This window comes from Manduca sexta, chromosome 26 (genome assembly GCF_014839805.1).
Source record: "Manduca sexta isolate Smith_Timp_Sample1 chromosome 26, JHU_Msex_v1.0, whole genome shotgun sequence".
Lineage (NCBI taxonomy): Eukaryota > Metazoa > Arthropoda > Insecta > Lepidoptera > Sphingidae > Manduca > Manduca sexta.
This window is the reverse complement of record NC_051140.1, coordinates 10,336,599-10,361,180: the sequence shown is the minus strand read 5'-3', so window position 1 is coordinate 10,361,180 and position 24,582 is coordinate 10,336,599. Positions and strand designations below refer to the sequence as shown.

The following is a 24,582-nucleotide window of genomic DNA, read 5'->3' as shown; positions in this document are numbered from 1 at the left end:
CGTTCTACAAAAATCACAAATGTAGGTAAGATGTCGATCAAATCGTGAATGGTCCCAATATTTTGCTCCCTTTTTATTTTATGATTTAGTGTAGTACATATTTATTTTTATTTCAATCAAACTATATATTATATTACTTTGATAAGAAGGAAATATTGAACGCAGTTTTATGTAATGTCAAAATTCAATTATAATGCAGCTAAATTAACGATGAACATTATTTTTATTTTGTCTCTTTTTTACATGACTGAGACTGCTTCCACCGCCTGTTTCATATTGACATTCATATCTCGCATATTTTTTAACATATCTTTGTGCTACCCAAGTCTCAACAGTAGCTGGGCAAGATAAAATATTTTGAGTGCACAAAAATAAAATAATTACTAAGACTTATAATAAGTGTGTGTGTTTAAATTCTTTACCAGTTACTATTAATTTATTTCAAATACGAATAAATAGAATACAAATTTTATAATAGTTGTACTATGTGGCTATAAGTTGCGTGAAGGAGAGATCGAATATTACAGTTTGTCCATTCCCCAATGGAGTACACGGCGCAAAATTTAGAATATGCCGTATCTGTGTTCTATAATGGAGAGCAAGTGGAGAGAGCGAAAGCTCATGCGTGGCTCACTGCTGGGCAAAGGGCTCCAGAAGCTTGGAAGTTCCTGTGGGAATTACTTCAACCAACCAAGGTAAGTTAAGGAATAGTTTTTACTGATGTGGGTAATAGAAATATTTTTGTTTATTGGTATATAGTTTTAATATTATGTCATACATCTTAAAATTTATAATAATATTAATAAAGGTACCTTTCCTTAGAGCACAGAGATCCAATTTTATGGAGCTACAACACTGCATACAAAGATCCTTCGTTGTTGGAATGAATTGCCACCTGAAAGCTATGAGGAACTGAAAAATAAACTCTTGCAAGCTATATTTGCTTACTCAAAGGGCCCTAAGATTGTTACTAATAGATTGTGTATCAGTGTAAGTATTACTTCTACTTGAAATATTATACAGAAAAACCAGTCACAGTTAGGAATTTCCCTTTAGTTCATAGATAAATTGCAGATTTAAAATACTAATATATTTTTTGTTTTTATTTTAAACCACATCAATGGTTTTCTTTTTACAAATAGTAGACTACTTTTCATCCTTATTTGGAAATCATAAGATAATAATAAATATAGCCTGACCAGGGAAATAAAAATAAATTCGCTTTGGGGGTGCCACTTTTGCTTTTTTGTTTTTAAATTAACATCATCTATACAAAAAATTTGTTCCATATTTTAACACAATATTATTAGATTATTTATTTTCCTGGTTGTGCTTTCAGTTGGCAGCATTTATTCTTCAGCAGGGAACACTAGATTTTCCCGCAATACTGAGACCATTGTCAACAATTGAAAACAGTAGTCTCCTACTGGATGTTCTCACTGTAATGCCTGAAGAAGTAAGTAAAGAGAAGGCTGATATTTACATATTATTATTATTAAGGATTTAGTTTCCCATGTCGCTAGTAAGAAGTGTTATCTTATATTGCTAATATTAAAATGTGAATGTTTTGAAAATGTTTAAATGTTTGGGTGTCCGGATGTTTGTCTGAAGTAAATGTAGAAACTGGTAAACAAGACAAAAGTACAAAAAATATTATGTCAATAAGACAGGTGTAATTAATGATGTGTTAATATTTTATATGTATATAAATACAAAATCTTATTACTCACATACATTTTATTTATATAAAAAAATAAGGTTTTATTAATTATATTATGAATAATAATATTAATTATAGAACTTTTTTCCAGTATAACAGCATGACTATGGGTTCTGCTCTGCGGGCTAAAAATCGTGCTGCACTGCAGCAAGCGTGTCCAGCCGTCTTAGATGACATGCTTGGACATTTGCAGTCCGCATATAAGTAAGTTATTCAAATATATTGAAAAATGAGATTAATTAATTTGTGATTTCTAAGTATTTTATTCTGTTCTGGATACAGTTTATTTAATTACAACAATTATTCATGCTCTATGAATGTTAATGAAATATTATTCGTTTGTAGTATGCTTTATCCATTATTCTTTATTTCATTGATTAAATATCATACTGTACAGCAAGTTACATTTTAATAATTTTAATATCATGTTCTTTTCCAGTTTTAAATAAATTATTTTGACAAGGGCATAGTATTTTTGAGGATGTATTATACATTATAATTTTTTTTTTAATATATGTATTGTTTCAGCAAAAACATGTATAATCTTCCACTTAGTTTTAAACCTGTAGTTTTTATTTTATTTCTAATTAACATATTGTTATAAACTCACATAAGTTCCGTAATTATTCTGGTGCAGCACACTTTGTTCTTAAGCACATCCAAACTCTGAATGACTTTTTTAAACTACCCCCATCTTATACATGACATGCCTTCCCCTTGAGATAGTTTTGTACCTAAATGTCCACTTTTCCACTGAACTATTATAACACTAAATAAAGTTATTTTTTGTTTTTGTTTTACTGTCTATATTATTAATTAAACTATGGGTATTTATTAATTACTTTATTATATGTGACTGACAAATTAGGTCATGGCTACTCATTATCAATTTCGTCATCTTTGTCTTCTAAACTATCCTCCAGGCTATGATACCTCCCGGATTTTATCTTCTTTGATGCATCTGATGGTGGTGTGGTTGAGAGTGCCCTTTTTTTCCGCGTCAATTCTCCTGTATTGTCAGGATGTTCTATATCTTGTGGGCCTGATACTCCAATAATGTCAGCCCATTTTCTAGGTGATGGTATATCCACTTCTCCTTTGTCATCGCTATCATTTGAACTTTGTTCGGTTTCTATGGCTTTTTTTTTAAATGTAATATCTGTTTCAGTAAGTTCAGTGCACCGCCGTCGGAGGAGCTAGTGCAATCGTGGACCGCGGCAGCGTTATGCGCGAGCAGCTGGCTCATGCTAGGTGGCGATGATTCGCCAGACAGCATCATACCGCTGCCAGATCGCATGCCGCTGTGTCGAGCTCTACTCACTGCCGTGCATGTTCTATACACGTTAGTAGGTCGTTAACTGTCATTATGACATCTGATATAATCACAGGGTCCCTGTACCTATCATTACAGTTATTACACACGTTCTGTTATGATAATGGATTTTTGTGGATTTTTTTTAATTGATTGATTTTTTTTTGTGCTTCGCAGATTACAGTATCTAACAATTTGTATTAATTTATGACATGTTTTTTAATGCTAATAAATTAAGAAATATACAAGGCATTTCCCTGATGGTAAATAGCATGCCTTTTTATAAGTAGAAAAATGTCCGCATGATATTTCACTATGCTACTTATCTAAGACGTAACATGTTATGTATCATGTATGATTATGTTATTTATTGGTATGTGTCGTATGAAGTATATTTGTGTGATTGACCGCAGATGGAACGAGGCGGTGAGTGACACTGTGCTGGACGCGTGCGAGTCGTGCCTGGCGGCGGTGCGCGCGGCGGGCGGCGGGTCGGACGCGGCGCGCTACTCGCACGCGGCGCTGCAGCTGCTCACGCTGCTCGGCGACCTCGCCGCGCCCATCATGCAGCGCGACAACGTGCCCAACTCCATTAACGAGGTATGAATTATGCACACAATACACACAACTTGAATCTAGTTTGCGAGCTCCATGCGTCCATATAACATTTACAATAAATTTAACTCAACAGAGAACAAAATTTTACAAAACAAATATTTTATTTACTGATATCCAATAAGCATTTAACTTTCTGCACCATATTCTTGGGATCGGTTTGGTACCATCGCGAATTAAGCCTATTCAAGTAAGCCGAAATGCTCGCCAAACCTGATAAAAAGACGAGTGCGCACAGTCGAAAGGTTTTTAATATTGTCCTGATCGTCTGCAGGAGATAGTATCGGCCTTGATAACGTGCTGCGTGGCGCTCGGCGAGACGCACTCACGCGCGCTGGTGCAGGCGATACAGGCGGACACAGTGGAGGCGCCGGGCGAGGCGGGGGAGGAGCAGCGCGGCGCGCGACAGCTGCTGCAGCTGCTGCTGGCTGCGCAGGCCGCGCCCGGACACTACCCGCTGCACGAGACGCGCTCCAACCTCGTCTTCGGCTTCTGGTACACTTTACAGGTAAACTGTGTGTATTTGGATCAGTTGATGTTGTGAATGGAATATTATATTGTATATGTAATAACATAGATTCTAGATATCTTTATCATGTATTTTCTCTAAATCTATTAGACTAATTCCTTTTAATCAGTTACAATTCATTTGGTTACCCCTAGAATAATAAATATGGATGTTGTTCTCATATAGGACGAAGTGCTGAACTTAGTAATGGATGGCAGTCATGATATTCACCCTCTGTGGAAAGACGTGTTCTCACAGTTGCTCATGATTCTGATAAACAAGTCTGAAGTGCCCGTCGAGTCGGCGCTGTCGCGAGATGATCACGAACTGCTACGGTGCTATCGGCAAGACATTGCTGATACTGTGGTATGTACCTATGCGTTATTTTAACAAATAGGTTATATAAAATTTGTACAGGAATTCTATCTCCTATATTAAAGTAAAAGATTATTAAAAGATTATACAGTATTCGAATAGGAAGATAGTGATGAGAGGATATTTGTACGGTGCAGATGTATTGTTTTGCGGTGGTGGGCGAGTGGTGCTGGTCGAGCGTGGAAGCGACGCTGCAGGGCGCGACGAGCGAGACGCGGCGCGAGGCGGTGCTGCACGTGACCGCCGCGCTCGCCGACGCCGCGCCGCACGAGCACGCGCCGCGCCCGCTGCTCGCGCTACTCGACCACGCCGTCGCCACCGTGCACTCCGCCGACTCGGCGCGCATACTCAACACCGCGCTCGACTGCCTCGGTAATCATACTGACGAGCAACGTAAACGTAACGTTGATAGTACGGTTGTACAGAATAATTGAAGGCTCCTGGGTGTCACACGTGAACACTATAGCATTACGAGGGCAGCACTATATAAAACAGTGAAGAGCCGAGGACTGTGGCATCATAGCTACTGTTGAATGTTGTAGTGATTGTATTGACGAGTGTGGTGTGCGCAGGCGGGTACGCGTCGTGGCTGAGCTCGGTGCAGAGCGCGCGCGCGGCGGCGCTGAGCCGCGAGTGCGTGCGCGCGGCGGGCGGAGCGCTGGACCGCGCGCCCGCGCCCGCCGCGCTCGCGCTGCGCAAGCTCTGCGCCGAGTGCATCGGGCCCGCCGCCGACCTCGTCGCCGACATCGTTCAAGCTGCACAGGTACGCACTATCTCAACGTCAAATATTTTACAACTTCTATATTGTCTATACTGGTTTATAGTTGCAGCAAACTGCTCCAGAGTCAATATTTGACGTTGATATACTTGTGTAAAGCGTATAATACTTCTTTTAAGGTCAGCTAGATGAGTTTTATTCATGCTCATACCATCATTAATGCTTTCAGTTATGACCATGAATGGATTTCGGATCCAATCTTCAGCAATAATAATATCTAGAAAGTACCTGTGTATTTATTTTGTCTTGCAAAGTGAACACTCTAAATATGATACCTTGCATAGAAGTATTATATTAATTGCGACATGACAAAATTTCAGCCAAGTATTCAAGTTCAGATTTGAAGATGAATCAAGGTTTCATCTTCAAATCTGAACTTGAGATTAAAATTACTATAGTTCAAAATTAAATGCATACCACGACTTAGTTTAGTAAGCCAAGCTAATCTTCTGCCTTTTGATAACAAGCCCACTTCACAGTGTAATAGTAATGAAATATGTTCACTATCCATGTCACAGCATAATAATGCGAAGTCTGCAGTTAAATGGACGTGTTTTTTTATGTAATTTAGTATATTCACGTCTTCGGACAAGGTTGTTTTTAAAATCTCAGGATTTTCTTGTACGCTAGTGCTTCTTTGTACAATAATTACTTATGGCTTTAGGGACAACATGTTTAATCCTAGTAATCACGACAGATAGTTTTCCAGCCAAGAGCTTGGCACAATCAGTCAAAATACCAACAAAAAATGACCAATCAATGCCATATCCTTCAAAATATTCATTAATGACCTTGTAAATGATATCGCGTACCCCCTATAACGCTCCGCCGCAACTGTCCGGTGCCGGTGTTGGTGGAGGTGTTGGTAGAGGTGTTGGTGGAGGTGTGGTTGTGAGTGCGGTGTGGTCGCAGAGCGCGTGCGTGCGGCGCGACGCGTGGGTGCGGCGGCAGGTGGCGAGCGCGGCGGGCGCGGCGCTGGCGGCCGCACCGCTCGCCGCCGCCGCGCCGCTGCTGCGGGACTTCGCCGCCACGCTGCGGGACGACCTCGCGCCGCAGGTCCGCTCTTACTTATCACCACCGTATACTATTATTGCAACACAAATACACTGGGATTTTCTTTTTATATGATTACAAATAATGTGGGTTATTCATACTCAAAAGCTAATTACATATTACCTCCTCTTTATCGACCGAAATTAATAAATTATCTTGATCAACATATTCAGATCGAACTCGAAAAGAAGTCAATCAAAATAAGTTATAATAATATGTGAGTAACTGTACGGTATGACCGCACATACATCTGCTCAAGTAAACGACCGTTAGACTCAGCTTTTATTGCAAAATGGATTCGTTTGTAAAATACAACCAGTTCGTCAACAAACCACATTCGCAACACATATTTATCATTAGAACTAGATGACCCGGTGAACTTCGTATCACCTACATACATTTATTATTATTATTCATCGTGGAACGCAATTTTGCCATACCAATGTATAACGTATGTTATCATTATCTGTCTCCCGTTAGTCAACAGTACGGCTTGCACGTGAAGAAGCTCGTCGCACATTTGATAAACTTCGACGATCTAAGTCATCTTCTCCGTGGCATTTTGCGACAATAACATTAAATAAAGTTCTCACGCACTGACAAATTGATGATAGATTTTAATAATAGTCTTGAAATTTATTTATTTATTTTCTATTTTTAAGAACCCACTGACACTTTTACACTTTATTTATTTCTGAAATGTTTTGTATTTGAACAAAATAAACCAAAGAAATCGGACCTCATAGTACAACTATGAAACAGACAAATTTCTGAACGCACCTATATATATGTGACAGCCAGGCCAATTCTTTATTTCTAAAAAGACAAAAGACATCGAATATTTCATGGCTAGGAACATTTTGTATTGAAAACTTATATTGTCGTTTTTAATATTTTCCGTTATTTATTATTTATGTTCGTCACCGTTTAATCCATCCCTGGACTTCCATAATTAATTCAAAACCAAAATTAGCCAAATCGGTTCAGCCGTTCTCCAGTTTTAGCGAGACTAACGAACAGCAATTGATTACATCAGTTACATCAGTTATTTAAAACGGTCTACATTGTTTCATTTACTTTTAAAGGGTGTACAGCTAAAACCCTACAATAACGAGTAAACTTTATTCTCACTATTCCCGTTCCGTGATCGATACTCAGATACATGATGATATGTATTATAAATAACCCTTTATTAATTGTGGTCGTATAATATTATTGTATGGTATCTCGCTAAACTATTAATAGTCAATGTGTGTCTGTAGCGAATGGACGCGAACGCAATCTGCGGTTCGGCGGAGTGTGTGGCGGCGCTGCTGGCTGCGCTGGCGCCGCGGCCGCAGCTCGCCGCCGCGCTGTTCCGCGACCTGGCGCCCACGCTGCCCGGCCTCGCGCAGAACCACTCGCTCGTAGAGGTTACACAATTAACATTTACAAATAATCATCATCAGTTGCACTTTGTCCATTACTGAACATAAAGCTCCCGCGATGATTTCCAGACTGACATTTTAGAAGTTGTCTATTCTGTTTTACCGTACCGTAGTATGAATGCTTTATTAAAATTTCTATCCAAAAGTTTCACTTTCTATTGATACTGACACTGACGTCTTATTATGGTCAGCAATATTCAAAATCTGTCTCTGAAATCCTATTATTGTCCTGATCAATGACATGTACAGTAAAATTATTAATTCGTGCTTCTTCGCTATAATATAGTAAATTAAAATACAGTGGCGGCCTCGAATAAAGCTACGATTAACTCAATGTTGCCCAAAATTATAGTTGCGTTATGTTTGTATTAGGACGGCAGAATATATTATAAATATTTGTTTGCAGCCGATGTTCAACATTCTGAAACAGACTGTATCTACTCTGATGGATGACTGCATGCAGATCATCTCAGAGATCGCACAACTAATAGTGACGGGATTCAACTGCTTTCCATCCGCCGCCGGCCTGGATGTGGTCAAACTCGTGCGTACACGTCATTTATTCTTTATTGCATACATTATACTACATTACCAGTTCGTCACTAACCAAAAACTGTGTTTATCGTGTAGATATTTTTTTGAGTAACGTTTTGATTTATGTATTTAATATGAGGCGAAAAGTAACTCGGGTCTTCTTTGTTTCTTTGGGATGAAGGGACGGATGGGCCCGTCCGCCGTAAACTAAACAGTTCTGGTCATACTAGCATGAATGTATGCAGGTAGTGCTAATGGTGGGCGGGTCGTGGGCGGGTGCGAGCGCGTTGCTGCACGCGACGGTGGACTGCAGTGCGCGTGCGCTGGCGCCCGACCCTTCCGCGCGGCCCGACCTCACCGAGGGACTCTTCTGTCTGCTGCACGCGCTCACCAAGAAGAAGCCTCAGTTTATCGACTGGATCGATGACCTGCTATACGATCTCATTCAGTTGGGTATGTTAAAATTAATTTTTTTTTAAACTTTTATGATACTATTTATAAACTAGCTTTTGCCCGCGGCTCCGCCCGCGTTATAAAGTTTTTCAGGCTAAAGTTTTCCGTTATAAAAGTCACGCTATATATTTTCCCGGAAGCCTGTGTTCTTCCCAGGGTCTCAAACTGTCTCCATACCAAATTTTATCCTAATACGTTGGGTAGTTTTTGAGTTTAACACGTTCAGGCAGACAAATTCAGCGGAGGACTTTGTTTTATAATAAATTTTTGTATAACTTTTTAAGAGGAACAATCCCGTCATACATCATTGTTGCATAACTTTAACCGTTTACGCAGCACACGCAACAGAAGTTCTCAAAAATAATATATTTTCCCCGTTTTTGCAACATGTTGAAACTGTTACTGCTCTGTTCCTATTGGTCATAGCGTGATGACATATAGCCTATAGCACTCCAGGAACAAAGGGCTATCCAACATAAAAATAATTTTTCAGTTCGAACCGATAGTTCCTGAGATAAGCCATTACTGAACCGCTCCTATTGGGTATAGCGTGATGATATACAGCACTCCACAAACAAAGGACTATCCAACACAAAAATAATTTTTCAGTTCGAACCGGTAGTTCCTGAGATTAGCCATTACTGCTCCGCTCCTATTGGGTATAGCATGATGATATATAACCTATAGCACTTCACGAATAAAGGGCTACCCAACACAAAAATATTTTTTCAGTTCGAACCGGTAGTTCCTGAAATTATCCATTACTGCTCCGCTCCTGTTGGGTATAGCGTGATGATAGTGCTATAGGCAATATAACCTATAGCACGCCACGAACAAAGGGCTATCCAACACAAAAGTAATTTTTCAGTACGAACAGGTACTTCCTGAGATTAGCCATTTCTGGTTCGCTCCTATTGGGTGTAGCGTGATATATAGCCTATAGCACTCCACAAACAAAGGGCTATCCAACACAAAAAGAATTTTTCAGTTTGAACCAGTAGTTCCTGAGATTAGAGCGTTCAAACAAACAAACTCTTCAGCTTTATATAATAGTATAGATTATAGATGTCGCATTAGTCAAAGTTGCGTTAATGATGAGATGTGTATTCGTCTGCCAAGTTTGAATTTCCCGCCCTCTAAATTCGCCGCCCGGGGCACAGGCTGGCTTGCCCCCCCCTTAGATCCGGGGCTGACTGAGAGTGTTATAAACGTAAGAGTATACAAATATAATGAGAAAGCTTCGAACTGCTTTGCTATCGGGAGCTACACGTGTTTTTGTGAGTCAACCATAAAAGATAAGAGAAAAGTATACTATAACCAGCACAGGAGTATGACAAATAATTGTATCAAGTTTCGTTAAAATCCGTCGAGTAGTTTTTGTTTCTATAACGGTTATACAGACAAACAGACAGACAAAAATTTTACTAATTGCATTTTTGGCATCAGTATCGACTATCGATCCCTAATCACCCCCTGATAGTTATTTTGGAAATATATTTCATGTACAGAATTGACCTCTCTACAGATTTATTATAAGTATAGATAAAATATTTGTTACAATGTTTTTTTTTTGTATTGTTGATCGCAGCTGTAATTAGTATTGTATGTGCACTGTGCAGGCGTGTCGTGCGTGCGCATGTGGGAGGCGGGCGGGTCGCGTGGCGCATGCGCGTGGCTGGCGGCGCTGGCGGCGCGGCGGCCGCGCACGTTGCTGCCCCACGCGCCGACGCTCACCGCACACGCACTGCGCTGCATAGGTACGCCACTCTCTACCATGCTATACATTATGTTTTATCTTGTAACATACTTTCAATTCCTCAAATATATAGGTAAATACACTTGATAATATAGGAAGACTCCCCCAATTGAGACTATTTTGAGAATAGCAAGTAGTGCGACTTCTATATGTGATTTAAACGGGAACAGTCATTCACAAATGAAAGCTAGATTATCTCGCTACATATTATATAATAACAATATTTTTTTGAATTATATTGTGCACATAACTTTGGTATTGACAATTTAGAAAATTTGGGGACCCTAGGTTTGGTGAAACACTTGGTCTTCTTCAAGTCGTAGGTACTGGCCCGATATGTTTTATAAAATATGTTTCGTTCATATAACAAAGAAATATATTTTTAATGAAATTATCACTCTAATTACTTTTAAACGATACCTAAGTATATAATGTAAATTTTCATAAACCTTATGATTATATTCTGATAACTATAATAAAATCTAGGGCCATATTAATAAAAATCAATCCCGTCTTTAACTAGGGTCTCAAGCAGACATTCAATGTTTTTAAATATTTCATAATAGTACACATAATTATTGTAATATACCTACCCAACGTTATGTGACATGAAGATACTGTTTATACGTGGTTAAAGGTGTATATTTCACCCACATCTAAATATTGATGTTTGTATTTTGTATAGGTTCTAATTCAAGAAGTAGAAATGTTTCTTTTTACATTTTACATCAACTAAAAGCTTAATCTTTTTGTTTTCAGTTCAGTTTGAACTGTCGCGTTATTTTTCTGGACGTGTTATTTCAATTTTAAGAGTTGAGCTTGAATGATATTATGAATGTAGGCGGTGCGACGCCGCGTAACCAAATCGAGCCACTGGCCGAGCTGCTGCTGGCGCTGAACCGCGCGCAGTGGTCGGACGGCGCGGGCGCGGGCGCGGACGCGGGCGGCGACGCGGCGGGCGGCGGGCTCGCGGCGTGGCTGCGGCAGGCGCTGGCCGTGCAGGGCTTCCCCACGCGCCACGCCACCGACGCACACAAACACAAGTTCATCGCCGCCGTCATCAAGTCAGTACTGCTTTCGACTTAGGCGTTTCTGTCGACAAATGGGCGTGCCAGCCATATTTTTAGAAGCTATCTGTTCCATATTATAGTATTTACAATATTTTATTTTATTTATAAACTACATGTTTTTATATCATGTTGTCTTTCCTTGGGTTGTTTAATATTTTTTTCATAATGCGGATATTGTTTAAATTATATCATGATAAACGAATGATGCCGTGCATCTTCTTCTACAGTAATCATCTGTTTAATTTGCAAACAACTCAATTAGATAAATAATCAATATAGAATATTTTGGTAATTTAAACATTTCAAAGACCTAAATTAATTTTTTAAGGAAAATATTCGTAAATCTTTGTATATTTTCGCCGTTCATGCACCATAAATGTATGGAACGAATGCTCAAGGTCGTCTTATCGGGGGAAAGCCTTAACATCGTTTAAAATTTTATTACATGCACACCCAACAAAAATATTGAATGATTTAAAAAAAATAATTGTCTAATAGAGCTTTCGAGAAATTACGCTTGTATAGTAATTAAGAGTAACATGTCATAGATAAATAGGAACCATTTTTGTAACGTCTCCGGTACGTACGTATGTACGCTGTTTCACATCACATTTATTTTTTTCTAAAGTCATTATTCTTTTTATTTCAGAGAAAAGAGCAGTAAACGACGTTTACTAGAAACAGTCCAAGAGTTCTCACTAGCGTGCCGAGGACTTATCGGCACAGAATACGCAAGACAGACGCTGGGCTCCAAACAATTCGTTGCGTAGACACCTGCCGACCACCGGCGTTACTTTGCAAGATAATATGCTGAAAATGAAACTACATTTTCTGTGGACAAATTCACACGGCGTTGTACTCTAAAAGACAAAGTTAAGATGGTTCGGTGCAAGTACCTTGTCGTGCGAACGAAGCATTACCGTTAAGTTCTATTAGCTTTCAAACCCGGAGAACTTTAGCACAAATCCTGGCAAGATTGCCATAAACTCTTAGTATTGTAGAGAAGTGAAATTATTATTGCGACACTTCATTCGGTCAGAATAACTTATTGTCTATCTCTGCAAATCAGTCTTCCTTAAATAGTGGTTTAATGGTTTGATACAACTTACATATTATTATGATTTAACATTATTTTGTGCACGAAAAATAAACGATGTTTCCGCAATAAGTGTACTAATAATAAGTGTTTTTGTTACTATTATTTATAAGTGTAAGCAATAATTGTATTATTTATTGTCCATAATTTATGTCCTAGATTTAGATTGTTTTGACTGGTAATTAGTAATTACTATAATTGTTTTATGTTACTATTTTGAGGTGAATTGACACACTGCGGACATGACTAATGTTGCTCGCACTATAAATATGTATTTTCGACTAGTGTAATAAATTAAAAACTGTGACACCCTATTACTAGTGAATCTTCCATATTTAAAATTAGGGGCACTACGTTGACAAACTTACTGTTATCCATTCACGTTAACAAAATAGCGAGTAATTGATTGAGTGAACATAGTTGTGCTATAATTATATATTGTTCCTATTTATTTATTAATTTTAAAAATGAAATCACCTACTCGATATTGAAACCAACTCCCCTATTTGTAAGGATAAAATGCATTCATCAATAATAATTATTGATAGCGCAGAAAGACGTATGATGACAATGTTTTAAAACAGGTAAACGGCGTGATCTAAATACGAACATGGAAAACAGTTTAATAAAAATACCGAATATATGCGATTTGCGACCTAGTTTATAACATTACTGCTAAACCAAAAATGATCAAGACATCTTTTGCATTCTATATTATTAAAATTTTTCCTGTCTGTGAGTACTTCCTAACCCCTTAGTTTCACTGTTAACTTACTATATTCTTAACGCAAATGGACTAGTGTAGCATGGCAAGTTCAGCAGGTCTTCACCAGATGATGCTGTGCAGGGTATATTTTTGCGGATCGTAGACCACGTTATTTGGACTACTCTGTATGGTGTTAAATGAAGTCACTATAAAACAAAAATCAAATATGTATAAAAGTAAAATACTTGTCGATTTGTTTGGAATTGAGCCAGTAATAATGATACTGGGTGGAATGTCGCACTGATTCCATTTTAATTACATTAACTCATATTGGACTTTCGAGTAGCAGCGAATTTAGCGTCGATTGTATTTTAGAAAGATTTTAAACTATTGATTAGAGATCTGCATGTTGAAAAGGTTATTTTTAGTAGCAACTATAATATTATAGTGTACATAAACGTGATACCATTGTATATACCGTGGTGATTAAAAGTTTCTATAACGTATTTCATGTGAAATAAAATAATCAACCTTACTCACAATTGGTTTTATTTGACACAGTAAACATACAGTAGACATAAATATAAGTCTTCCAAAATGTAAGAGAAATTTCGACATCTTAATTATTCAGCTATCACATTTTATGGTGCGTTCACGCGTCTTCTTTATAAAATGTTAAACAATATAGCATGAATATAATGAGATCAGTTCATTTTATAAGTCGCACCTCGGAAACTCGTGAAATTCACGGGCAAATTCGCACCATAAAGTTTCATTCCTTACTTCTAACAGTCACCTAATTCTAACGATCAAGATGTATTTAATTTTAAACATTAGCACATTTATATGGCCTGATGAAAGATAAGTGTCCTACACAGCGGCTGGCATGATAGGTTCAACACACACATTGCGAATTCTACAGATTTTAAAACACAAACAATTCATGAAACGCCCGTACATTTAATTACGTTTAATATAATTAATTATATTATTGACAAATTTTCACTATATTTATTGACCGTAAAATATTCTAAACTACGAATTGTAGTATAACACTGATGACTCGACAATCATTAATGAGCTACATTTCCTATCGTATTCTATTTCCACGATGAAAATTCATCACCCCGACTTCAATAAATAAGACAGAATTTGCATCAGACACTATAAAAATAAACACAAATAAGGAAAGCTTAGCTTTGATGTAATAAATTTATAAAAACTATATCAAAAATTTAAGCAAGACAGTTTTGAACAGGGTGTGCTAATATACCATACACTTATTTTAATTGTCAATGGTGATCAATTTCCAATCGCTTTGCTTAACTGTCGTAATATTTATCTTCTAACATAGACAACATGCATTTTAATGTTTTAGTGTCGGGGAAATGCACATGAACGTGAATCCTAACATTTACTTCATCATGATGTTCCTTTTGTAATAGAAAACATTATAGACACTTAAGAATATACGTATTAAACGTCATATTTCAGGCAGCTATGGCCAACCACTCACGCACTTCTCCTGCATAATCCACAATGTTCATATTCGCCGAATTATTTTAAAGTGCATCCGAATACAACCCGTTATTTGCGCCTACTAAATAATACACTCCACCCGTTTTTATTAAAATGTGGTTTCATGTAAAAGTTGCCATGTGGCACCTTTAATTTTATTTATCTACATTTACAGATAAATATCGATAAATCATAATTAATGGAAAAATTCTATTGTCAATGGAAATTTATGATCAATGAATCTACGACAAAAGTACGCCTTAATTCGAAAGATAGGCACTGCTAACATTTAGATCAATATAGATACTCGTGTAACACTTTACATATATCGTCAATTACTCGCTTTATATTATGTATTTTACGACACAGAAATGAACACCCAGACAGAGATATCTAAAACATTCGCCGCCATTATTGTTCGCCCGCTGCATTTCAATGTGCTTGCTAAGAAATTCATCAATCAAGACCGTTAATAACTCAACCGATTAGAAAAGGCAACCTTAGTTAAAGAAGAAATAAACTGGAGCACAGATGGTTTGTCACGTGCCCGAACACGCTGCAATCACCTCACAGCTCCACCTCGCTCATCAGAGTGCTCCAAAGCCTCTTGTTGCTCTTGTGCCGCGCCACATGCATCGCTTTGGCTAGTCGATGCCTTACCAGATTCGTGATAAACTGCAATCAGGAATCCACATCATCCTTTGTGTCCACAGGTTGAACGCATTTCTTAACCTCCACATTGAAGTCCAAAAACTTGTCCGAATCGCAGTTCCTGCTGGTAAAGCGCAGGAAGTTCACAGCCTGGTCAAGAGACAAGTGGAAGCAGTCCTGACGGCCCATGCTCATGGTAGAGCTCTCAAGATCGCTATGCGTCACACGGGTATATGTAAGTTTGCGCGCGTTTTGGTGTCCATCCACAGTCACCTGTAATACGTTAAATTACTGTATTTGTCGCATCAAAAGTAGAGTGTATTTGAAATAATCCTAAATAAATGTGACCTACCTCATAAACATAATTGGAGGCATTACATTTGGGACCGATGTAGGCGACGTACACGATGACTCCCCAGGTGCGGATGTCTATGTCCACGCGTAGATGGAAGAACTCGTCCAGCGTCATGATCAGCCAGTTATCATGCTGCTCTGAATTCACTTTCATCGTAAACTTGTGTAAGGCGCCGATCTTCAACATTGAAAGGTGCTTACTCTGAAACAAGCGAAATAAAATTAATTTGTTGTAACCAGATGAAAACGGGCGCCAGTGTTTCTTTGATGTAGAAATCAGGACATACGAGATCATTGGCGTTTCAGAACAGCGGGCGATACCTGGAAGTGCGTGGCGAGTTGGTCGCGCGGCAGCGGGTGTCGATGCGTGCAGGCGGGCGCGGGGCAGTGGTACTTGCGCGCCGAGCAGCTCGCCTCGTGCGGCGCGCGTCGGCGCAGGCGCACCTCGCGCCCGCAGCCGTGTCGGCACGGGTAGCGCAGCATCTCCGCCACCTGCAACACCAATCTCTTACTCAAATCTATATCGGCAAATATTCCGCTAGCTAAATTTATTCTTTGCGTTATTAATAATTTTACCACTAATGCAATGATGGATCTTGTTGATAAAAGCGTGATTTGAAAAGTATCTTTTTTGGGAATTCAATAGAGCATGCATTGTGCATTATTAGATCATGCGGCATATATAAAGAAACATAAGAAGGAGTCTGACCCCCTCCATGGCGCGGTTCCTGACGGATGAGAACATGGTGCGGCAGACGGGACAGGAGGCGAGGCGCGCTCGGCAGCGGCTGCACACCAGGTGTCCGCGGCGGCACTGCGAGATGGGTGGCTCCATCCACTCCAGGCACACGGGACACTCCAGCAGCCGCAGCAGGCTCTGCACACAAACATTTACCATTCACATACCTGCTACTAGGCGATACATATGGCACATGCACACAACAATCATATTCGAATACCGTGGCCAGCTTATCATAGGTTTTGTCTACGATGTCCGATTTGTAAGGTTAGGCCTTTTAGAGTTAAAAACTTGGCTCTTCTCAAGATTTAATCACTTTTAAACAATAAAAGCGTTACAAAGCCTTATGAGTTTTGGTCCTAGGTTCATGTTTTTTTTTTGGTAGATATTAACAATAACATTATTACTTACTTGATTAAATTCTTTTACCGAGTACGGTGTATTGATATCAGCAGAACCTAGAATAATAATTTATAAATTAATAAAGTAACAGTAACACATACAAGTTATAAACAAACAATAAACTGCAACATTACCCTCCCTCTTCCTTTTAATACTGTGAGCTTGACCAGATTGTTCAGTGATATTGTCCTGGTGAATATCTCGGAGTATGCTCAGCACTTCTTTGGTCTCGTCGTCGTTGTTAGATATGGCCTCTACATCAATGTCAGGCACTTCATTGGCATTTGGGACCTCTGGAGCATCAATTTCCACTATTTCCTCCTCCAGGGAAATTCCACCATCTGAGGTGTTTTGAGCAACCCCTGTACCATAGTTTAGTTCTAATTAGTTTTTAAAAATCAGTTAAACATATTTCTACCCTTTGAGTTTATTTAATATACTTAACATTACTACATTAAATCAAAGAACGAGGGTGCCATGAAGAGGTGACCCACGAACCCTCGCACCACGTTAGTGCCAGACAGACAGTCATAAAATAAACGTTCTGCCATGCCAATATTATTTAGGCAGTTCCGACCGACAATTTGTATTTCATCGCGTTGTTACATTTCGGTGTTTTTATGCTAGTATGCCTGATATATATTAATTTTATTAAAAATCATATTTTCATTAATTTAGCATTCATTAGTTACGTCGGAAACACGTACGGATTTCCACAAATATTGCAAATTGACATGTGTATTACTTAAGTTAGTTAACGTTCAGAGTCATGTTTGTATAACTCGTAACATTAAAGAAGTGACAGTAACAAGCATTTTTTATTTGTACGCCTCGTACATTAATTCATGACGAATATTGTATATGAATGGCAAAAGGGGTAAAGTTAAAGGTCTATTTCTAAAGTGGCGATGTGACGTAATCAGTTTTGTCCCATGTCCATATGACCAAGATGTTACCAATGTCTCACTAACATCAAGCACCAGTTAGTTGGCTGAAGCATTATGGTGAGATTACCGAACAACTTTTTCGTGTATTAAACTTAGCTTTTCTTTACTTTTTTTTTTTGAATTATAAATTATAAAATGTTGGACAAGAAATATCAATATAGAGACAAGAGTGTCTGTTTCTGTAAAGTAAATTTAAAGACAATATCGAACTAAGAATATAAAATGACAAACCTTCAACGTGTTCCGCATTATCTTGCTCTGCGTTAATATCGTTATTGACTGTCGTCTCGGAAGTAGATGGGCAAGACATTTCAATATCTACAACATAAATATATTTTTAATATAATCCGGCCAGGATATTCCTAATAAAATTGACCAAAATATAATTAAATCAAACCTTCATCAGAATTGCTTATGTCGATATTATTGTCGGCGGATATATTTTGATTGAGTGGTGCGTCATTAGTGGCGGTGGCTGGAATGAGATCAGTTGGCGCCATGCCGCTGGAGGACGGGACGACATCGACTGCAGGCGATGGGCCGTCTGCATTCACTATTACAAATGTTTACAGTTATCGAAAAAGTTTTTGATTGACCTGAATTTAGTCTCGGGTAAGATTGCAGTGACTAAAAGCATAGAGCAGTTGTGGTTACTAACTTCACGCGAGCAAGACAATAAAAGGCGCACACTCACGCATCATTACGCAAGGAATCATTCGATCTCTACCACGCATTTTATATTAAAGTGCAAAACTGAGAATCGACACACTTCTTCATATCAAAATCTGCAAATTTTTCTCCTTGATCTAAACCAAATCTAGGACGTAACAATAACTCGAGTACTGATTTGTATGAAACATGTCTTCAGTCACTGAAGATAGATAAACAATTTTTTGTAGTTAGTTCGTTCTATTCTTATTAGACTCCTACTACATTGTAATTCGTAGACAGGAGTCAGCATGATTTTTATAATATATTTTAATGGTATGCGACATGCGCGCTTTATTTTAAGTATTTTGGACTAATTAAAAATTGTCTGGCATAAGCCCAATTTCTAACTCGAATGACGTATCAGTTTTTGATTACCTATAATATAATATATTTATGTATCACATGATAACAAAGTGAAATTTCCTTTTATTTTTTAAATACTACACTTACCCCTAGGATTATGGTTGGAGGCGTTGACCGGACGGGTCCTCTTGAACCCGTAACACCGACTAGATCTTGGGTGCATGTTGCCTGTAGATTGCGATGTTGATGGCGGAAACATAGGATAGTGACCCATTGACGAACCTTGATTAGCTGTAAACAGTACCAAACATTGTAAAATCCCTGCTACATATGCAACAGTCCGACAATGAATATTACTTAGTCTCTGCTTTTAATTATACATTTTATATACAAGAGATATCAATAATACTTAACACATGCACCAAAATTTTAGATGCACAGCATATTATACTTCCAACTGCTTCTAACATATACGTTGTACATGTATCAATACAGAAAGCAAGAATAAAAAATGTAAGTCTCGGATTCAGATACTTTGCGATCTTTGTAATTTAAGTGTGTTACAATATTATGAATGACAATGGCTATATCGTTATATTAATACTGTGGAAAAAGATACTTCAACGTTGTAGCATCTTACGTCGAGTCGAGGGTACGGCATAGAACGTATTGTTGGGCTTCATTCGGGGACGCATATTCCAGTTGTTGCGCGAAAATCTCTTGAACGCGAGCATACGCTGCATATCCGCGTTAGGGGACCCCTCGTTAGGTCTTTCAATCAGGTCGGGTGCGGGCGTGTGCGTCGGCCTAAACACACACATTTCACAATAATCTAAATAATACTATTCAAGTACGTGATAATCACTCTCTTGATAAATAATGAGCCGCAATAACGGTTATTTATTTTATTCGTATAATCAAGCAATACGCCATTGTTCCTTTTCGGCTTAAAAACTAAATGTTGTAGGTACCTTACATGATTACTACAGGTGTGGAGTTACATTCTGGAGTTAGATAAAGTAGAAACCATTATAATAGAATAATTCTAGTGGTCGCAAGCTCTTTTGACTTTCATCACTATATTTCTTTACACTCTACCGTAATGCATATAAGTAATATTTCCGTAACAGGATAACACAATTGACTAAATATGAACTTTATTTACATTTGCAAGGCTCTTGTAATATCAAATGATACATTAAGTTAAGTACCTTTGAACGCTGAAAAGTGATGACCTGCGAGGGTTGTTCAATAGTGACCAGAACATGTCCCTATCCCTCCTGGCTACTTGTTCACCAGGCGCTCTGGGGGGTTGCACAGAAGGTGATGGTATCGGTCTAGATTGTGGCAGCAGGTTTCCTTTAAATCATATACATCTATTTAACTGAATTACTTACATTAACAAGCGATAAACCATCGAGTCTACAAACATGACTATCTAATGCAGCTATACTCTAAGTGTGTTCCGCGGAACCCTAGGGTTCCGTGATACCTCTGTCGGGGTTCCGCAAGAATTTAGAAAAAAAAATAAAAACACCTCTCTCTGGTCGCTCCGCGGCCGGGCGGAGACAAAACGCTATGAACGTTATTTATTTATTTATTTGTATTTGTAGAAACATGTGTTACAATAGCTGGTACAATATCTCATAAGTTTGGTATCAACAATTTTATACTTGTACAACCCGTTCGCTCTAAGTTTGCCGGTCTGTGGAATGCGCGTACCCTCCCCACGTGACAACAAAACTTATAATGTGTCATAGTTTTACCCAAATATGTACGTACACAATTTTTATTGTTACAATGAAATAAAAAATATTTTTATATTATGTTTTGCTGACGCTACTTTTCGAACATCATACCTATCGCCAGCGGCAAACTTAAAACGAGCGGGTAGTATACTTGTGAGCGCGCGTATAAAAACAATTGTTTTATTGTAAGGTTCCATCAAGTATTTTGCTTCCCAAAAGGGTTCCGTCATTTAAAAAGTTTGAGAACCACTGATCTAATGTTTGAAATATGGTCAATTTGGTTTTTCCTTTCCCTGTACTATTATACAAACAAGTCCTGATAATATTCTACAAATTATTTTAATGTAGTTACCTGCGTGACTTGTAATTAGTAAATATGTGCAATACATAAGTGTTGTACAATGTACATATTACATTATAACAAATTGATGTGGCTCATGGCTTCACCCATGAGAAAGACCTTTCCTGGTATAGTACTATTGTGTACTTTTCCAGAATAAGAAGTTTTAAGAAAAAAAGTTAAAATATGATTTCCAACTAAATCACTAGCTATACAGAGTGTACCAAAAAATAGTGTCAAGCAGAGGTCCAGAGATAGAGCACCCTTGGAGTATCCAAATCACCCCTAAGTATGTTCCGCGATTTTCATCGTTTTCGAGTTATGAATATTTTTCTGAATTTATGAAAATTTTCGATGTGAACAATTAAATGTTTATTTTTTTAATAACCTCCTCCTTTTTTTGAAGTCGTTTAAAAAGTAGAAAACTTCTTCATGATTATTTTGTTGCAACAAAATTTTTATTAGATGTACTTTTTTGTTAACAAAATAATCAGCTTCGTAACTTTAATGAAAATTATGAAATTGTTGGTGTAAAGTGAAAAACTTATGTTCTATTAATTATGACTTAAATTTTCTACTTTAAATTAAAAATCTAAACAGGTGACTATGCGGTTCTAAGGTAGGTCAAAAATTTCTCCAGACTCTCAACTTACATATTCAATAAAAAACATAGTCCTTCATAGGGCACTAATTTTGCTAAAATCAGCTTAAAAGACAGCAATATGGAAAACTATAAAAAAATCCTGACAGCAATAATTCGGTCTCTTATCCCCTCGGCACATAATTACAGGTTTTTACAAGGGTTGTAAATGTGGGCGCAACTCTTTTGAGATGCACCCACGTTTACAATCCTTAAACCGCGACCTCCGCTCGACACTATTTTTTGGAACACCCTTTATAAAGTTACATCAATAACACTCTAACATCATTTATTTAAAATTAAAGAGAAAAAATTAAAATATTTCATATGGAAACAAATTATCACATATAAAAAATAATCTATTTGCTTATTTAGAACATTGGTGTATTTCTGCAATTATGTCTGACAAACAATTCCCAAAACATCATTACAGATTTTTGCATTTGTAATATTAGTAACAAGTAAGATTATCATGTGATAATTGCCCCCATTGCTGACTATGTAGTCAGCAATGGGGTCTTAAACAAGATGCCTTTCTATAATGGTTAACATTAATAGAAAACACTTTTAAAAAAATTAAAAATACTGCAACCTAACTGAAAAAAATTAACTGACAACCACCATAGTTGCATCTTACTTTGCTTGATAGTCTCAAAGTTTGTAATCAAGGTCATTATTACAAATAGATATCTACATTTATTTTTATTAATATAGTGCCATCTCATAATAAAGACAAATCTATTGACACCTTATTTGTCAAAATTGACCCACTAGGACTGGAGCAAAAGTGGAACATGAAATGGATACATACATTCACAGGGTATTAAAATCATTATCCGTCCTTATTGCACCATAGTTGGTTAAATGGAAGGCAGTGACATTATCACTGCTAAGATTATCATTAGGATATTATTTAATTCCCATTATTATTTAGTTGAATATTAGTGTTAACAATTGTAGCAAGACATTTGGATTAAAGCGTCAGATGTAGAATACTTGAATGTCTTAATAAAATAACACATATCCAAAGATAATATATAGATAATTTAAGTCTTAAGAATACAAGACATATTCATTTAGCACTGTGATATTTTTTCTGATAGAAAGAATTATCAATGACAATTTTATTACAAAAAATAATATGTTGAACATACCGCTGGTACCAGGCATGTCTGCCATGCTTTGCCTGGGTTCACTTGGTTGCCTTCTAGGCAAGGATGAATTTGAATTGTCTTGCTGAGCTCCATCATCCTCATCTGGATAAACAAAAACAATTTTAGTGGAGATAATAGTTAATAGCAGTTTTCTCAATAAAATTGATCCACTAAGTTACAATACATGACAAATTTATCTACAGTTTCTATACCACAAAATAAACCAAAAATTAAACAAAATAAACCATACCATGTTGATAGTTGGTAAGGTAGAATTTGTAGTGATAATGAATCTGACCTAAAACTATTTTTTTTTTTGGGAATGATGTAAGACTTTTTACATCTCACTCAAATATCTCAATGCAATAAATAATCAACAAGTTAGTGATACTTAATTAATTAGTTTTAAATAAATCCATATTTAATATAACTGATTTGACAATCACTTAATAAGTAGAGTTTGTTTAATCAAGCCAGTGCAGGTCAGCATTTAATTTAATCTTATTTTAATTTCACCATTAAAGAAAAAAAGTAAGGTTTATTGGTTTGCCTACTATTTTAAGCACTCACTTTGTAGACCACTGGCTACAGCAGTACTAGTTCCATGTATGCTACCAAAATGCATAGCTACAAAATTTCAACAGGTATACCAGAAAGAAAGACAATTTAGTATGCTAAATTTTTAATTTTCTTTTCCAAATTACAAAACCATGAACAACCTATTTTATTGCGCACTAAATAAAGATACTGCATCACACGAGCGCATACACCTTTAATGTCACCGTTCAATAACGATTTTTCAATTCCTGTTAACTGGGCGAGATGTCGTTAGTTCCTCATATGAAAACTATAGGTAGCTACAATCATACAAAATGGTTACGCATTTGCGTGTTTTGCAATGAGCGCAATTTTGATTTTAACGAACAATGCAATAAATTTTGTTATCTCTGTGGTTTAAAATAATTAATCAACATCTAAATATAATTATTTTATAACATGTTTTTGGATAATTATCGCTACGACTGAAAGAAACCACCCTCACCTGAACTCCAGGGATATTCAGTAATTCCGAGTGTTTTTTTCAGAAGTTCTCTCCTATTACTCATTCTGATACCAAAACTAAATTGTACATATATTCATTAAATTACACTTTAAATCCCAGTTACAATATTTGAAAATAATTGTAGAATTGCGATTTACGAGGAATATGAATACCGCATCGACCTTCGTCACTTGATTGATTTGACTAATGACAACTGCTAATCAGTGTTGCCAGATTAGCAGTTGGATGGTGGTGTAGGTGCGGTGCGTATTTACGCGACCGTACCGACCCGAACTTTTTGCAAGATACATATAATATACTAATTATATTACTCGACTACTCGATGCATCCGCGCTCAAGAGTAGTCATCGAAATTATAGTTCTTATTTTAACGTAAGCAGCCATTTACAAGTGTCTATTTTATTCGTAAACGTAATTGTGATATTTGAAAGGGAATTATATTCTATATAGAAAGAAAAAAATCTTTAAAGTATTTCGGCAATTCAAGTGCTAAAAGGATTTTATCTGCAAACGCGCTTGTGTTCCATATTTGTATTGAAAGACAGAAATTATATCTTTGAGGGTCGAGGGATTTTACGTATTCTTTTGATGAATCTTGGGTAAAATCAA

The 24,582-nt window shown here is 37.2% G+C and overlaps 2 protein-coding genes across 3 annotated transcripts; one reads left to right on the top strand and one right to left on the bottom strand.

The window, feature by feature from the left end:
• Positions 1-284: 284 nt before the first annotated feature.
• LOC115444877 (importin-13) lies at positions 285-13,938 on the top strand. Its single transcript, XM_030170844.2, has 17 exons — positions 285-695; positions 823-990; positions 1,340-1,456; positions 1,812-1,924; positions 2,889-3,062; positions 3,446-3,632; positions 3,922-4,155; positions 4,342-4,521; positions 4,668-4,902; positions 5,103-5,293; positions 6,221-6,364; positions 7,624-7,773; positions 8,195-8,332; positions 8,568-8,775; positions 10,395-10,532; positions 11,373-11,595; positions 12,251-13,938. Exons 1-17 carry the CDS (start codon positions 543-545, stop codon positions 12,369-12,371), a joined length of 2,874 nt encoding a protein of 957 aa, XP_030026704.2. The 5' UTR covers positions 285-542; the 3' UTR covers positions 12,372-13,938.
• LOC115444878 (E3 ubiquitin-protein ligase sina) lies at positions 13,936-24,165 on the bottom strand. 2 transcript variants are annotated; one of them, XM_030170845.2, is made up of 13 exons: positions 23,953-24,165; positions 22,911-23,012; positions 20,240-20,387; positions 19,669-19,835; positions 19,176-19,319; positions 18,412-18,567; positions 18,246-18,332; positions 17,202-17,429; positions 17,077-17,123; positions 16,636-16,803; positions 16,248-16,418; positions 15,925-16,128; positions 13,936-15,845 (listed from the first exon to the last, which is right to left on the bottom strand). In XM_030170845.2, exons 1-13 carry the CDS (start codon positions 24,014-24,016, stop codon positions 15,603-15,605), a joined length of 1,929 nt encoding a protein of 642 aa, XP_030026705.2. In that variant the 5' UTR covers positions 24,017-24,165; the 3' UTR covers positions 13,936-15,602. The 2 variants fall into 2 exon arrangements, with proteins under 2 accessions (XP_030026705.2, XP_030026706.2); XM_030170846.2 differs by lacking the exon at positions 23,953-24,165 and adding an exon at positions 23,481-23,903.
• Positions 24,166-24,582: the final 417 nt, after the last annotated feature.

Bases quoted from the DNA above. Each gene is read 5' to 3' on its own strand.
- LOC115444878 (XM_030170845.2), bottom strand. From the start codon at position 24,016: ATGAGTAATAGGAGAGAACTTCTGAAAAAAACACTCGGAATTACTGAA. The intron at 17,430-18,245 runs GTTTGTCATTTT...ACTATGGTACAG, and splicing joins TAATGCGGAACACGTTGAAG to GGGTTGCTCAAAACACCTCA. The intron at 16,419-16,635 runs GTCAGACTCCTT...TTGGTGTTGCAG, and splicing joins GGAACCGCGCCATGGAGGGG to GTGGCGGAGATGCTGCGCTA.
- LOC115444877 (XM_030170844.2), top strand. From the start codon at position 543: ATGGAGTACACGGCGCAAAATTTAGAATATGCCGTATCTGTGTTCTAT. The intron at 7,774-8,194 runs GTTACACAATTA...ATTTGTTTGCAG, and splicing joins AGAACCACTCGCTCGTAGAG to CCGATGTTCAACATTCTGAA. The intron at 8,776-10,394 runs GTATGTTAAAAT...TGCACTGTGCAG, and splicing joins ATACGATCTCATTCAGTTGG to GCGTGTCGTGCGTGCGCATG.